Below are 17127 nucleotides of genomic sequence, written 5' to 3' on the forward strand. Positions count from 1 at the left end.
ACCCTGAGTGTCTTCGGCGCGAAGGCTGAGCAGGCGTTGCAGTCGATACTCTGGTGATCGACCGGTAGGCAGAGGTTGCAGACCGGATGCTGGTCTCTCTGCGCGAACTTGTGGTGGCAGTTTGGGCAGAACTTGAATGGCGTCTTGTCCATTGCGCTCAGGGTCTCTGAGCGTGCATTCTCCAAGGCCGTCGAAGAAAAAGGGCGCTGGTCCTCCTTTCTTCGCGCTCCTGATGAAATCTTTTCCCTTCCTGATATCTTCTAGTGTTTCTATCGACGAAACTCGCTTTTCTTCCTTCTTCCTTCGAGTGTAATTCTGGAGCTTCCCGATGACGATCCAGACCCAACGGCGGAAAAAAGAATCTGAAGATGGCGCCCCAAAGGTGGGACTTCCGCAGGAAGCACGACGACATCACGGGAGGTGCACCAAATGGTGTACGTCGACGCCCACCTGGGCTACAAAAAAAAAAAAAAAAAACCCAAAGAAAAGACTACGAATCCGGACCCAACCACAAGATCGCGGAATAATGCACAGCATAGTGAATCCAGAAAGATTCACGCTGCAAAATATCACTTACATGGCTAAGCATGTACCAAGAGTATTGAATAACGCTGAAGATCCTCGATCTTACTTCCAGCTGCAGACTTCAGAGACTTCTACCAGGAATCTGCAAAGAGACCAACATTCCCAGACCATTTGTGGAAGCTTGGTGCCCTGTCCCAACAGGCCTTGTGGCAGTCAGTTTAGCGCCAAAGTCAAGAACAGTCTAAAAGGGGGCATTTCAGCACTATGTGTCATTTCTGGGGCAAGAAGTCAGGGTAGGGGTGTTTTCCGAGGAGTCTTGGGTCGCATTACTCACTCTGAGGCAGGAAGACCATTCTGTGGCTAACACCAGATGGCAAGCAGCAGCACTATCCTTTAAAAAGATTTGTGGGTCACACCGATTGTCAGGGCCCTTTTTGATTAAAAATCCGTTAAAGGGTAGGCAAAGGTTTGAAGGGAAATGTGAAGAGAGAAGAGTCCCATAGATATAAGACGTTTGGGCTACAGTCTCTATGCTTCCAGCGGTTTGCCAGACTGATTTTGAGGTGCGGCTGTTCAAGGCAGCCTTCTGTTTGGCCTTCTGTGGGGCCTTCAGAGTAAGAGTTACTGGCAGGTTCCAGAAAGGACATGCATGGTGGGCACCTGCTCGATTGGGGGGGGTTGTCAACTGGCCGGGTAGATCCATGGTTGTAACGCTGCCATTTTAGAAGACAGACCAGAAGGGCCAGGGTAAGGACATTACATTTACTAGGCTCCGACTTTTGCCCCGTCCGGACCCTCCAATAATACATTGCGGTTCGCCAGCATGGACTGGGAGGGGCTCTATTTCTACATGCGTCTGGATTGACACTGTCTAAATTTCAGTTTCCAAGAGTCTTGAAGATTACTTTAATTGCTGCAGGGATTGATCCAACTAACTGTAGTGCTCACTTATTCCGTATAGGGACAGCCACTTCAGACGCAGGGTCTTGGCTGGATGGTCACATGGTTAAAAAGATAGGCCAACAAACAATATACACACTTGCACATTGTCTAATTAAGGCCACCAGTAGTAACGGTATGATCTTCCTCCTCTAGATCTTGTATTAGGTACACTAAGTATTATGCACCCTAGCGAAGCTTTGGTGTTGGGGCACCCCTGCACATGGAGGGCCCAGGAGGTGCATCAGTCGGGCGCCTTTGTTGAGCATGCCAGAGAAAGCGGATTCATCATGTGGTGGTACACCCGAGTGGCCTTAAGATCAAAAACCTGAGGATGGTGGTGGAAAAACTCATACCAAGAGGGCTTCTGCCTCTGGCTCTGATCATTTTACATTTGGGCAACAATCATTTGGTATATTTGGGCCGCAGAGATTTGTTTGATGCACTGGACGGTGCTTGTAGCATTTGGTAACGCATCTGCAATTTAGTGAAGTGTGGCTAGTCGCTTTTGCAGCCCTTAACCCACCTCCAAAGACGCACATACGCATTTCCGGCATTGCCCCCGGGGCGTTGGAGGATGTGGTCTGTGCTAGGAGACCAAGACATGGCCAAGATGCTCAGGCTGGCCCACTGACGATGTGGGGGGTGCCCCAGGTAGAGTTGCTTTCAGGTGAGCAGACCTCCTGCATGTTTTTAAACACAAGGACCAGCAAAGACCTCGCTTAACAGTGGTAGTCCCTCAGGAACTTAGAGCAGCGACTGTCGCCTAAGAGAGAGGGTCTGCTTAGCTAGGGGGAGGACCATCCAAACTGCAGCAGTGGCACAGAAACCAGGCTGAAGGGTAAACCATGATCTCACAGAATTTTCTCTCGCATGGGGAAACAAGCATTGGCATAGCCAATAGGTCTCGCCTTTGGGACCTTTTAAGTGTTTAGCCATGCAACTGTTGCATAACTAAATACTTATAAGGTCCCAAAAGCGAGACCTATTGGCTATGCCAAGCGGCCATGCGGCCGCGAAAGTGATCGCGATCAAATATCTAAGCGGCCGTGCGGCTGCGAAAGTGAAAGCAATCGCGGTAAAGTGCGGCGCGCGCACCCGCGCACATGCACTGTAGCTCCAGGCTGGCCTGGTAGCACTTTTTGGAGCCCACTCAATAAGTCTCGCCAGACCAGCGCATGCGCTGGGTCAGGCGAGACCTAAAAATGGGCTGTATATAACGTACTCTGTAAAAAGGAAGAGCTGTCACAAGCATGTAAATAGGTTTGATGTGTGATATGTTTAGAGTAAAAAGTGTGCATTTATGAAGTACATTTTTTAATAGTTACATAGTCCATAGATTTGATATCAATACCCAAAGAACAAAGTCAACTCAGGTGCTCTTCTTACCGGGAAAGGTGGGGGGGTGGAGGGGGGGGGGAGGGATTAGTGGTTGACTGGCATTCAGGGTTAGTTGGGGCTGAGCGCATCAACGTGTCCAATCCATATAAAACCTACTGAAAAAGGATAAACCTGTTTCCTCAGATTGTCCAACGGTAGTAATAATTGATCCATCCGCAGATCAGAGGCAAGATTAAGTCCAGGGTGATTAAAGTTGCTACATTTATTCCCCTTTAATATTTTTTCCCAAAAGGAATGGACACAAAAAATGTTCAGCGATAAATACTTTAGCAAGTTAATTTATTGGTCCTGCAAATGCAAAATATACAGAGATTTCTGAAAGGCATACCATTTTAGCTGGCATAGCTTGAAACACTGGCAGTTACTCTAGACAAATGCATACACAGGCTACACTTACAGATGGCAAACTACAAGTCAAAGAAAAAAAGAATATATGTATATTCATCTCTCAAGCTCTGTAGTAGACATTAAATAAATAAATAGCAACTCTATTTATAAAATGTTAACAAAAAAAAAGTTTTCAAGTGTTAAGTTATGAAACAGGAAATTCATTGGCCTTAAATATCGCCACCCAACGCCGTCCAAATACAAATGCTCCATAAAGGTGCACTCTTGTGCATTTTTGGTTATAATATTTCTGCAATTTCTGACAGCAAGGCTGCACAAATATACTCTACAAACCTAAAAAAAAAAACGAATAATAACTAGAAGAAGGGATGTAATTGCTTTCTATATGTTGCTGATCCCAATTTCCCCTCAGGTAGACTTCAATACATCTAAAACACAATTGAAGTAATTAAGACAGTGAATCGTGGTCTTTCAGCATCCTGAAGTCGAATAGGCAATACAAAACACTGTCTCAGGTAAAGAACTGCATTTCAGATGGTAATATTGGAGTCCTTACTAATATCAACTGAGCAAAATTGAAAAGGGATCAAAATCAGAGACGGAAAAAGTAACTTGTTCCATCAGCAAAATGAAAACCGTGTTGGAAAAAGAAAACAAAAAATTAAGTGAAAGGATTGTCCTTTTCAAGAAATGGGGAGAGCATTTTAATGCAACCAGAGTCCTATGGGCCCTGCATTATCAAGTGCCTCTGTGCTGAGCGTCCGATGTTACGCCCATCTTTACAAACGAAGGGTGATCGTCTCATAACAGTTCGCAAAATCTTCTCAGAATATTTCAGAACCCATTTATGTTTGCTCCCACCCTTACTTCTAAAATGACTCCTTTGTACACCCCTTTAGTGCAAATCCAGATGTTTTCATAAAAGAAACTGCAGACAGCACACACATAAATACACACACATCAGGCCCCAGAAGGAGACAATAAATAATTGGGTGTGAGGGCACATGACTGCCTCCATTTGGCAATTCAGCAACTCCATATTTCTTGGGACACTACAGATCAAGCCTACAAGACTAATTCCTGTTTAGCAACACATGTCCAACAATTTGGAGACCAAACTCATTACACACTGAAGAACATTAAAGCAACGATAAAATATGCAAGGGGGAGACAATAACGAATCCTTTCATTCATAAATACAAGGTCTATCAAACCCCCTCACACAGGCAGGCTTCCATTTTAAACCCTCAGGGTAGATAAGTAGGAGTTTCGAGCCATACATCAGCCATCAATCATGATAAGTCCTCAAACATACAAAGCATTTTTACTTTTTTAGACCGACACATTAGGCACTGTGGTCACCTTACAGAAAACCCACTGGTAAAGTAAGGACTAATGTACCAGACCTTTCCACGGTGGATTTATGGGCTAACAATGACAAAATAAAGAGCAAAATTTGAGGTTGTAAAGGGGACAAGAAGTGTTAATTTAATTGTAGTCCAAAACTGCAGATGGGTTAACTGTTGCTCATTATTTACACCCAATTGGATTTTGTTGCGCTTAACTAGATAACAAGGGTCAAGAACTACATTTTAGCAACATAAATGTTTTAGAAAGTCATCAGCCACATGACCAAGCACAAACTATACAACAAATATAACAGTTTTGTGGCCAAGGATAATCTGACCTCTTAGTGGGTGCGGCCACACTGATAACCAGGCACATTCTGCCAACCCCTTGCGACTCCGGTGTGACGTAAACGGGAGGGCACTGGTGTTGGAAATTGTAAGCTATGCACACAGCTACAGGGTACCAATTACCAGAAAAAAAGTTGTGTTAATTTAAAACATCAAGTCCCTGCAAAGACCTTAATAAGCATATTTTCAACCCCACAATGTGCACAACTAAAGGCAAGCAAAAAGAATCAAAAAAGAAACGTCATTATATGGCTTGGGCCCTTAGGAGGAAATAGACTACTCGTAGTATGAGCTGCCCATCTTTATATGCAGACTCAAGCCGCCCTACGTCAGGTTAAAGTTGCGTCCACTTTTTCCAGTCAGATACATTTCGCTTCTCACCCCAGAATACAAAAATTGGGAAGAAAGAAAAAGACAAGCCTGGTGATCTCAGCTCATCGGACTTGCTCCACCATTAACACCTGTGTAATCAGGGAATCTTCCCATTCTCGTCCTGGCATGTGACACCTTTGTATTACCTTAAACACTGGTTAAAAAACTCAACTAACCACATACAGAACAAGCATTGGCATAGCCAATAGGTCTCGCCTTTGGGACCTTATAAGTGTTTAGCCATGCAACAGTTGCATAACTAAATACTTATAAGGTCCCAAAAGCGAGACCTATTGGCTATGCCAAACGGCCGTACGGCCGCGAAAGTGAAAGTGATCGCGAACCCGATCACGATCAAACATCAAAGCGGCCGCGAAAGTGAAAGTAATTGCGGTAAAGCGCGGTGCGCGCGTCCGCGCACATGCACTGTAGCTCTAGGCTGGCCTGGTAGCACTTTTTGGAGCCCTCTCAATAAGTCTCGCCAGACCAGCACATGCGCTGGGTCAGGCGAGACCTAAAAAACTGTCTGGGATAAGTAGGAAGTGAGTAGATAGGGCCAGTAAAAAACACTTAAGGTGCTTAGTTTGTCACAGTTAGCGTCCCAAAGATCTTCTGCTATACTGCATTGCAAAATACAATACTCCTATCAAATAGGGCAAACTGCCGGTCACCTTCCCTTCCTTCCTTTCATTCATTCATTCATTCATCACACAGATGTGCCATACAAAAGTGTCTATGCTTCATCTACAGTATTCTGTGCATGATTCTACCAACTTGCCTAGTCGGCATAAAGTGCAAGCCAGTATACGATACAAGAGGACAGGTACAAGAGGTTCAAACTTGTTTCCATGTGTCTGATCTCCAGGCACAAGAATCTTTAAAATGAATAATAAAATAATAGAAAATTCGGCAGAAATAAAATGCTTCACCATGCGTACACGGAGGTAAGAGTCAATATATGCGCAATGCTACAGTGCACATAAAATACGCCGTCAAAAAAAAACCTAAAAAAAAAACGATATTAAAAAGCCATATATAACTAAAGCCTTTGTACAATCGGAATAAACGATAGAGAGGGGGTGTGGTAGCTTTAAAGTGGTAAAAAGAGTTTAAATTCCAAAAGCCCAAAAACTCACTTCAATCGAAAAAATATAAAATGATCATGCCTTTGGAGAGACCATTCAATGCCAGTGCAAAACGTCAGATACCATTTGTACAGTCTTTTTCTGGTGCTTGGAGTAACCCTTCGGTGCCCAATGTCATGTTACTCGTAGGGGAGAGTGGCACCAGTACAGGCGGGTTTTAATTTTACAAGTCCTCTTCTTACCCTGCATTTTCCTTGTGAGTAGAAAAGTACACACTTCAAGACATGTTGAGATGAAATTCGGAGAACAAAACAGGGTGGTACGAATGACTCCAGAGTCTTCAGCAACAACTTATGGCTCATGTTTAGGAGGCTACTTTCTTCCGCCATTTTCTCTTGAAAGTCCAGTAAGTTCAAAGGTCAACTACAGCAGTAGCCATTGGCCCGGCTTGACATCGAGCCTACCATAGGAGGGTCTACACGCAAGCTTTAGAGACGTAATGGAATGAAAAACACAAATGTCTTGTTTATTGACTTGTTGGATCCCTGGTGGGTCAAGACTGCTTCAGAAAGGGATTCATGTTCTGCAAGGAAATGAGAAATCTAGTTAGACTTCCGTGTGGTGTATCTACAGAAATTGGGAATAAATGGTGGAATCATCTCATGCAAATGAATTAGATGCTTTAAGGCAAGGCAATATATCAAGTGCTAATCAGCAAAGTTGGCACAAACAAATGTCACTGCAGAACAACCATAACACAAGATGCTTTTAGAAAGGGAACACAAACCCATTTAAAACATTTACGTTATTGAAAAGTACTCTCTGATGATCTACTTCCACAAGCCTTACAAAGCGAGCCCTGGGAGACTTAAGACACTAGGATTTTCAGCTTTGTGTGGTAGGTGGGTCTCAAGTACGCCTTTTTTAGTCATGCCAAAACCCAAAAAATTGGTGGGGCCGTTCTACAATAAGTGCTTAATCTTTGGGCTGCTTTGGAAATCCGCATAGTTCCTGCTTTAAAGATAGAGAGGCAGAACATGCATACAGAAAGTCCTTTGGAGTAAATGTGTAAATGGGTTGTTATTCCCTTTAACCATTCAAATGCCAACGTGCTGTTTGACCAATCAAATTTTCAGGATTTGAAGGCTCACCAATCAAACCCCAGCATTTGAAGCCTCAATGTGCCAATGTAGGGTCAGCAGAAAGCGGTCAGGGACTTCAAAGCCCTACTGAAAGCAGACTTACTTGCTCTAAGCAGAAGTGGCAACCGGGGGAAAAAACATGTACAAATCACATTTTATACACTAAGCGTGTCTTTTCCTTTGCATCTTTATAACCTATTTTGGAAAGCCACAAAAATACACAGAAATCGTTTGCAGAATAATAAATACTCTTGTTCTCTCAATTCATAAAAGAATACGTTTCTTTAGACTGTGTTGGTGTCTCCAACTTTAACAATTTTATATTTGGGTTGGAGATAGAGGGTAGGGTGAAGTTGTGGAAGAATGAAAGAGAGGTAAAGTAGTGTCGCTTACTGCAAAGCCAAAAACCCCTTTGTGTTTCCAGTATCACACTATTCATTATCGGGCTGGGATGGAGAAAGGCTTGGGTAGGAAGAGGCAGGTTGTGGAGCCGACGAATTTAGGGAGAAAAGGATTCTGGCAACATCCTACCAAAGGTACCATTAATAGGAGTGACCAGGAGAACGAAGCATAGCCCTGACTGTTATTCTACATGGCACCATCTGTGGTCCAGAGAAGAGGGTTGTGACATTGTTGGGTGGTAGAGATGTGGACGCTGCTAGCTTGACAAAAATATAGGGTCCTGTGAGGGATGGTATATTGACTTTTTTGGCTCAAAGGTTTCTCGCAGAGCAAAGGGGTAGATGGGGAAAGAAGGCTTGAGCGGATATGGAAAGGAGTCTTAAGGAGGATGGAATTGTGACACAAACGTCCTCAAGTCAAACATCAACAACTTTTATTAATGAGGTCCAAGGTTGCAGTTTCCTCTTTAGGGAAGAAACCCCCAAATTTACACTACTCCACTCAAGGTTAACAATCAAGTTTGTAGCGCATAAGTGACAACCGAACACCATAACGTTTGGTAGCAACAGATCTATACATGTTTTTGATCAGATTAAAGCACTATTGCAGCAAAAAGATCGGATGTCCAACAAACCCTGGACTGTTAAAATAGCCTCACAACTGAGTCTCTCAGGTCTTAACACTGGATCTTTTAACTCTGCACGGTCACACTCAACATGAGGACCAACTATCTCAACGTAACAAGTTCTTGACCTTGAGTGAAATATATACAAAGGCATTAAAGAAGAAGAGACATCAAAGACATTCCATCCCACCAAAAGCAGAAGTGCATGTGGCTAACATGAACACTTAAGGGTGGACAGACACCAAATATCGCCTTCAATAAATGTATGTATTGTGTTACTTTTCAACACTCCTCGTTCGCCCATTCCCAACACCTTTATGTGTTCCACACAAACCTGCGGTCATCACATCTAATGAGATACTACTGTGATATACAGCATGTCAAAATACTTCAAATATCAATATACCATTTTTTTTTTTTTAAATGAATACACCTGGTTATCAATTCAAGACTGCGGAAAAGCAATATAAGTAAGTTCCAATAAGCAGACCGTGAGAAAGACACCATGCTTTCCAGTATGGCCAATCAAAGGGAAAAAGTAGCTGTTAAAAGCAAGAGTGCACACCACATTAGTACAAAGTGAAAGAGGAAAGAGAAAGAAAGGTACTTACAGACATGCCTGCTCTAGTAAAGGCTACAAGGAAGAAAGGAGGAGGAAATGTTATTCAAGGAGCAGGTTGGAAACAAGATATAGGACAGACACATGCAAGAATCAAAGCATGAACATTTCTCAGCGTTTGCAAAAGTGTACTTCCCATATTGGCATTGAGGTGGAAAAGTTACGGACGGGACTCATTCATGTTACATTTTCATTCTACAACATAAATTATTATTATTATTATGCGTGTTTTATATAGTGCATGGCTACGGTTTCCCAGTGCTTAGCTGATTGCGAAATGAAGGTTGCACCAGAGTGCTGTCCAAGAGGAAACATTTATGAAAATTTCAGAGGTTGAACCAGCACGTTTTAAGCAACTTGTGAAACAGAGTGAGTGGTTCGGGCTTAATGTTAGAGGCAGAGCATTCCAAAGTTTTGGGTCCAAGAAAAAAAAAAAGCTCTGTCTCCATGGCAATATTTCTGAATTCCGGGCATTGCGGTAACCTACGATGGCTTAAACGCAATGAGCATGCAGGTGAATACAAGGTCACTAAAGACTTAAGGTACAGTGGTGCTATATTTGATAAACATTTGTGCGTGTAGCACAGAGCCTTGAATTGCACATGTTGGTTAAATAAGCTTTAAAAAGTAGTGTTGTGGTTTAAAGGAAGGGCTATGAAATAAGAATGTGACTGGTACGGTGTGCTTCCTGAATACTGGATCAATAATATTAATGGAACAGAATAGCGAGGAAAGAATATTAAAAATTAAACAAATCGACAAGTAAGTCTAGATTGTCTATAACAAACTCTTTACTTCCCTATATGAACTTACCTTTCAATATTTTATTCCTCTATATTCTGTCCCCAATATTAGTATGTGTAAGGAAATGCCTCTTTTTGTATGGTCATCACCAAGTTTTTTGACTGATGCTGCTGTTTTTTCAACTCTGAGAGGGCATCGAAACCTGATATTAAGACCTCAGTGCCAGTGCCCTGATCCTAAAGTGTATGTGGAATTGGCTGTGCCCAATTGGAAATGGCTAATTTACATGCAAGTCCCTACTATATGGTACCCTGGTACCCAGGGCATGTATGTTAAGAGTGGTACCCTAGGGCTTGCAACACTGGCTGTACCACCCTGGAGGTCCCCCATGTAAAACAAGTCCATCACTGCAGACTGGTAGAGCAGTTGTGCACTACCAGTCCGACTTTGCAATGGTAAGCAATGGCAAAGCCACCACTTCCCCTGTACCGCTGTGTAAATCATCCGTTGGAAGAGGTACTTAAGGACTGTCTGCTTCACAGAGACACCAGCAAAAAGAGTCTGCACCAACGAAGACTTCACCTGGTGGCTAGCGAAGAGGGGAACTGTGCCTGCAGTTTCTTTCTCAGAGAGAATCTGTCTCCAGAGCCCAGTCAAGCCAAGAGACTCAAAGGGCCAGCCAAGTGGCCTCCTGTTCACAGCAAAGGGACGCAACAGCTGAAGAAGTCTGCTTGGGGCAAGTGGTAGCCCAAACTCTTCAAACCACCACCACAGCCACTGTGCCACACCAATGACCAAGACCTGACGCCCAGAGTTGCACCCCAGTTTGCTGAACCTGGGAGTGCTGTCAGAGTTGATTGGACTCTCAGAAAGTGGGTTATCGAACCAGGGAGGATTGGCCTGTGACTGAGACACCGGGCGACTGGTAGTACAGTGGCGATTGGACTTAGGCCAGTTCGGAAAGGCCCAAGTGGGACTCCAACTAGGCAACAAGGACCCCGTCACCATCTTCGTGGACCGAGGAATCCCTTCAGGAAGGACCCCATGGACTGTGTCGCATCCATAGTATCATTACAGCATCTTCAAAATCCTTCATCCCTTTCCTTAGGACCACTGAATCGTGGATTAAGTGTCTGAAACTCCTGGAGGACTGCTTCTTCTGTGATGGTAACGGTTATTGCGGACCCTGCCCGTCCACCTGGCTTGTTCCCTGCTGGAGTTTGTTGCCCCATGTAGTTCTAGGCAACCGCAGTGACACTTAAAACTTTTTCAGAGAAAACTTGGCTAAGTGTCCAATTTGTGGACTTTGCCAAGGCCGGTTTGTGGTCAAGTGAAATTGCTTTGATTTATTATAGTTTGTAAAAAAATAAAAAAATCTGTATCTCCAGAACCCTCCAATGTATCTTTTTCGTAATAGTGTCTGAATTCTTATAAAAATACAGTCTACTGGACACTTGTTCCTCTGTGTAAGCCTTGCTGCTCAGAGCCACAGCTACCCCGTATTGAGTGGAGGGTTTGACAGGCGAAACCTCAAAGTCCTAAAAGTGTATTACACAACGAGGTTGCACAACTACACCATAGAACACCTCATTCCTCTCAGTATGCTACGATATTGTTAGTGTCAACATTCAGTAGTGCAATGAAATAAATGGTGCTGCTTTAATACCAAATCAAAACTAATGGCCGACTTCTAGGGCAGTCGAGGTATCCTGGCACACAGGTGAATTATATCTTGAGGCATATCCATCCCTAACAGCATATAATCGCCACTTTACTTTCATTGCATTAGGTCAAGTGAATTCTTGGGGAGAAGTTGTGGCCTTACGGCCAGAGCTGCCGACTTTGGAGCTGGGGAACCAGGTTCGATCCTCGGCATTGGCTCAGCTTCCTGTGATCCAGGGCAAAATCACTTAATCTCTCCGTTCTTACCCAAAAATATATGTGTCAGGCAACTGGTGCTCCAATACCTTCGGGTTGAGTTCGCGCTATACAAATCTGCTCCGAAGTCATGTTCGTATTGTGAGAAGTACCAGCCTAAGCAGATCTGCAAAAAGTCCTGCGATGCCTGCACAGTTGAACCAACTCGTCGTGAAAACCCAGAACAGCTTCACAATATCGCCATGGCAATGGTTTACTCATTCTAGTGCTTCCGTGTTTTTGAGAAAATGCTAGCTTGTCATTGGCTCTGCTAGCAGCACGTCTTAACGTGCCTCTGCGTGGCTACAGTGACGCCTTGTTGGAGGTCGGAAGGCGTGTCCTAAGTACTTAACCAGTCTTCAATGGAGCACTACGCCAGCGTGAGGAGCCAGACGTCGAGCAAAGGGTAGGCTCCTAGTCAGCAGAAGAGAGGTAACTTTCCGCCCATCTCCTCCTGCTTCCTGCAGTGGAAATTGCTTCGGGAAGAGAGCGTGGGTCCTTAGCTTTGGTCTCTTTAATGCGCAGCATATTTGAGGGACTCGCCGGGATAGGCGGTGTAGATACAATACACATTTTAGGGACTCGCCGGAATAGGTAATGCAGATAAAATACATTCTTTTGTTCACAGATCTTCTGCAAACACTTGCCACTTAAGTGCACATAACGGCTGCAGGAAGATTCGCTTAAAATCAACTTATGTTTACCAATGGCCCGTCCTTACCAACTCTGACCAAAACCCTTGCCCGGCCTGATTACTTAACGCTCGGGTGGTATAAATAACGTACGCACATATTTCATTCAATAGGTCATATATCGATTATTCAGGTACTTACTAATCATGTATGAACTTAACCCACACTGAATCGTTGATTTTTGCAAATATTAGACTCATTCTGATTGTCTAGGATATTTTTGGTCAATATTCAAGTCAATAAAAAGAGTCAATAAATAGCCTACAGACAGCACCATTTGTTCTCAAGCAAGGCTGGCAGTAAAACATTAGCTGCAAAGAAAGGCAATTTGGAGGCAGCAGAAATGCCCACAATCATGAGACTGCGTACACTCAATGTACATACATAAGCAGAAAAATCAAACAACCAAAAGCATAAACGGATGAAGGCAGAAGAATGAAACTGACTTGCACAGACATGGACGGCGAGGGCACCTCCTGCGACAGGTAGCTTGGCAGCGCCTCCGAAGCAGCAGCCATGTGCTCCTCAAAGCTGTTGATTCGTGGCTTTTTGGTGGGCTCTGGGCTTGCTAGTGGGGTAACACTATTGCGTCTCATGAGAATGTTAGGTCCCTTCCTTGCTTCCTACAAAGAGGAAACAAAATGAAATTAAAAAAAAATAATAAGTGGCCAAAGTTAGTACAAAGCTTTATAGCAGCAAGCAAGCACCCACATTCCTCCAACTCATCCAGAACTAGGCCTGCTCTTTAAACTGGGTGTAAGTTACACCTAGTCTTGGCAGATGGGGATAGGTTAAGATGAGTAAATGTAAATATTTCAAAAATCAAGAAAGTGGAATTAAGCAAGATCCAGGAGAGTCTGACATTTTTGCTGTTACCAACTCGGGCAGGTGACATTCAGTACGATCCTAAGCTATCTTAAGAACAGAATTTAACATCAAACCGGGTTTAATAGTAGATATCACATTCTGGTCTCCGTATTCACGAAAAGGCATTCAATCATTAAAGCTACCAATGCCATGGAAGAGACGCAGATTTCAGAGTAATGCAAGCCCATCAGAGGAGGGTCAAAGGGTGCCACAGACCCCGGGAGAAAGACAGGAAAGCAGTCTTTCACAGATATGATGGAGGCAGATAGAGACAAGAGGCTACAGTATGTTATACCTGGGATTTCTGATGGGGTTGTTCTATTAAAGGCTACCCGGTCCCTTCTCCTTGTAACGCGCTGTAGAATGTCAGGGATGCGTGATTCCACTAGAGTCGGTTAGTCCATGGCTGGCGAAGGAGGAATCACGCTCCGTATCACTGTACGAATATACAGGGCAGGTAAAACAAAGGCAGAATTGAAGATTGCCTTGAGAATGTCATGTTTGTCCAGAGGGGCCAGCCTGGACCCTGCAGTGTTTTAACAAGTAGGAACATGAGTAGACTGGACTATGTTGCCTTTTTCTGCAGACTGTTGTTGCTTTCATCCCCGTGGTGAATCTTAACACGGTCTACCAAACTTCTCCACCTCAACCTGGGACACTGAGTTTCTAAAAATTGTGCTCTTTATTACACTCCGCACACATGGTTCACCAATACTAATTGGAACTTTAAAGCTAAACAGGGACCAAAGATGAAAGAATAGCTCAAAGTGCCATTAACAGGCTTATGTTGACAACCTCAATTTGACTGGGCACCCATCAGAGAAAACTGGTAAAAAACTTCTGAAGCAGCACCCCAATAACCACCTCTAAATGAAAGAGTAATATATGTATGTAAATAACAGCGCCCGCTCCGCTCCCAGCGTTACCAGCAGCTTCATGATGGACATGGAACGAAGTGAACCCGGAGAATTTAAATATTTAAAAATCAGGAAGTTATACCAAGTTACAAGAGTGGGTACTTCCAGATTAGTAGTCCTAGTTCCACCCTTAAAATGAATCCCCCTCCCACCTCTGGCTATTGGAAATTCTGGGATGATTGATAAACCACCGTGTTATTTGGCACTTTCAAAAAATAAAGTCCTAAGTAAGGAACTAATCGGATTTTTTTTATAACAGAAACGTAAAAGTGAATAATAATTGCAGAAAGTGATTCCGAACTAAATGCCTCACCTCTGGTCGGTCCCGGTGTGTGTTCACGGCTTCTATGTTCAAACAGATGGATTCCACTCGACAGCCTTTGGAAAGAGTGAGGAGAGAGGTCATTACACAACCCTAAGGCAGAAAATGGAGCAGCAATAGGAGCTTAACGAGCAGAGCTCAGAAAGGTCTAACTTCTTACCATAGGCAACAGGCGTGAGCTTCAGTACAGTGTGGAGAGGACATTTCAGGTAGGGCATTTCATCTGCAATAGCAACACAAACAGTGTCAGGGTATTGCAACAGGCCAGAGAGAACATCTTATATCAACAAATAAGGAAATCCTCCAGTCCATCGCTTTTCATATTTTATAGTTCCTCTCCATATTCCCTCCCTCAAAAAAAGCAGAGGCCCATGGGTACACAGGTATGTATGGGGTGGGAAAGCGAATATGAGAAGGAGGAGGAGTATGGGTGAGAAAAGGCCACATTTTATGCATTTGATATCTCATAACGTTTAGTAGAAAAGTATTGTACGAGAGGGTACAAAAATCAAATGAAATGACCGGTTTACAGCTTGGTGTACTGGAGCATTGGGTGTAAATTAGCATTTTCTGAAGTATTTACATTTTCTTATTGAAATGAGGAGGGAGAAACTCATGGTTCACTTTCTTCTCTGCTCACCTGCGCTCTTGTCCAGGAAATAGGCCAGGAGGCACCTCATCACCGCCTGGTGACAGATCACAAGGACATTCTCCTGCCTTTCCAACTCCATAATGACCGGCTCCAAACGCTGCACCAGGTCTTGATACGACTGAAAAAAGAAAGGCACATGGACCAATTAAAAGAGCAATTACAACCAATTTCCTTTCACTTTCTGATAGTTTCTATAAGATTCCCCAATGCTGCTACCACTGAATGCGTAGGACGAATAGGTAAATTGAAATGAGGGCGAGACTCATTTTACAGGTATGACGCCTTGATCTTGGCTTCAACACAGCTCCAAAGTCCTGCTCCAAGGCTTACAGGTATACAGGGCAGTGGTCTGGAGAATGTGTCTATCTTTAAACTGAGCTATTAAACCACAAAGAAGACAAATTGAAAAAAGAAACCAATGAAATTAAAACTTACCTCCCCCGAGGGGTAGCGGTAATAGTATTTGTCCTGGTCTCTCAAAGCAAACTCTTCTGGGTGCTGTTCTTTAATTTCCTCATAGGTCATCTCCTCGCATACTCCCTACAGGAAGCAAAAGCACCCAATGCATAAGTAGACTGAAGATGGTTTTTGGCACAGACAGTCAGTCTAAAGGACGACGCTAGGATTTAAAATTTCTAAAGTGTTCAACCAGGTATTTCTGAAATCCAGGGTTCAGAGACTGGATTGAGAGATGGCCTTCAAGCTTTTGAGCGTGTACTGTACTGTACTGTACAATTACAAGATAAACAGCATAATCCATTCAAAGACTGCACAGTATGGACTTTCAAGGGCTTAATTTGCACTTTTGATATCCTTTCCCTACGTCACATATCGCTTCATTACAACACTAAATAGTACGGGACGCTTATTCATGTGGATGAAAACAAAGAGCGCTGCAAAACCGGCCATAATTTACATTAACGACAAACTCAACATTGTAATAACTTGGGAGTGGATGGTAGGATATATAATTGTACTTGAATTAATCACGGCTGCAGAAAAGCGCCGCCTCGTTTTGAGTCAGGGTATTAAATACAGAAAAATAACCTTTACAAGCTGAGCCAGTTCAAAGTCTGGACCAACCTGACAAGTAAAAACTATTCAGATCCCTACCGCATCAATTTCGTTCAGTGCTTTCCATTGCTCATATGGCAGCTTCAGTGCTTCCGCTGTTTGGATGGTCCTCTTCAACTGACTGGTCCACACTTTCAGATCTTTTAAGTTCTGTTCCTCCACAAAATGCTTCAATGCAGTGGTAAACTAAAAAGCACAATAACATGCATTAGGTATTGTCATCACTATGCCCTCGCTAGCTTAATTCAGAAGGTCTTCTGGAGAACATGCTTGCCCTCTAGGAAGATCTTACTACAAAACCACAGCACCAATGACAACAGCTCCCATACCTTCTTGCCCCTATTGGACAGCCCAGAGTCTCCTCCAATCTTCCCCTTCAGGTTGGATTCACTTTCTCCATGTCGGCACAAGTAAATGGTCCGGGGCTGGACGTGAATGTTCATCAAGTAGTAGACTATCCTGCTTTGGATGTGATCCTGGACCTTGTTCACCAGGAACCTCCGGCCAACATCAATCACCTTGATTAAAGAGAGATCCCTGCAACACCAAAACGCGAGTTAGGAGGGGCACAAACAACCAATTGTTATCCAATATCAAACTGCTAGAAAAGCTGTTCTGTCTGCAGTGGAAAGTGTTCAAAGCAGCTACTTCAAGGTGCTAGCCAAATCTGGATTTCTTGAACAAGCAATAGGTTTTTGCAACATACACTGCTAAACAACATTATGCAAAGTTGACTGTGCATGTCTGTTGCCAAGCACTTCTAAGTGACCATCCAAATGGCAGTTAA

The 17127-nt window shown here is 43.6% G+C and overlaps 1 protein-coding gene across 4 annotated transcripts in view; it reads right to left on the reverse strand.

Moving 5' to 3' along the window:
• Positions 1-3115: 3115 nt before the first annotated feature.
• The window catches only part of PFKFB3 (6-phosphofructo-2-kinase/fructose-2,6-biphosphatase 3), a 269808-nt gene continuing 255796 nt past the window's right edge, over positions 3116-17127 (reverse strand). For 2 of the 4 annotated variants that reach the window (XM_085653550.1, XM_085653548.1), the window contains exons 8-15: positions 16670-16877; positions 16380-16526; positions 15702-15806; positions 15255-15384; positions 14775-14837; positions 14606-14670; positions 12955-13131; positions 3116-6950 (exon numbers count right to left, since the gene is read on the reverse strand). In XM_085653550.1, coding sequence (XP_085509676.1) covers positions 6921-6950; positions 12955-13131; positions 14606-14670; positions 14775-14837; positions 15255-15384; positions 15702-15806; positions 16380-16526; positions 16670-16877 — 925 coding nt within the window. In that variant the 3' untranslated portion in view covers positions 3116-6920. Of the gene's footprint in view, positions 6951-9147; positions 9171-12954; positions 13132-14605; positions 14671-14774; positions 14838-15254; positions 15385-15701; positions 15807-16379; positions 16527-16669; positions 16878-17127 lie in introns of all 4 variants that reach the window. The other 2 variants (XM_085653549.1, XM_085653552.1) reach the window with 2 other exon arrangements.

Source organism: Triturus cristatus, chromosome 4_1 (genome assembly GCF_964204655.1).
Source record: "Triturus cristatus chromosome 4_1, aTriCri1.1, whole genome shotgun sequence".
In the NCBI taxonomy this organism is placed as follows: Eukaryota; Metazoa; Chordata; class Amphibia; order Caudata; family Salamandridae; genus Triturus; species Triturus cristatus.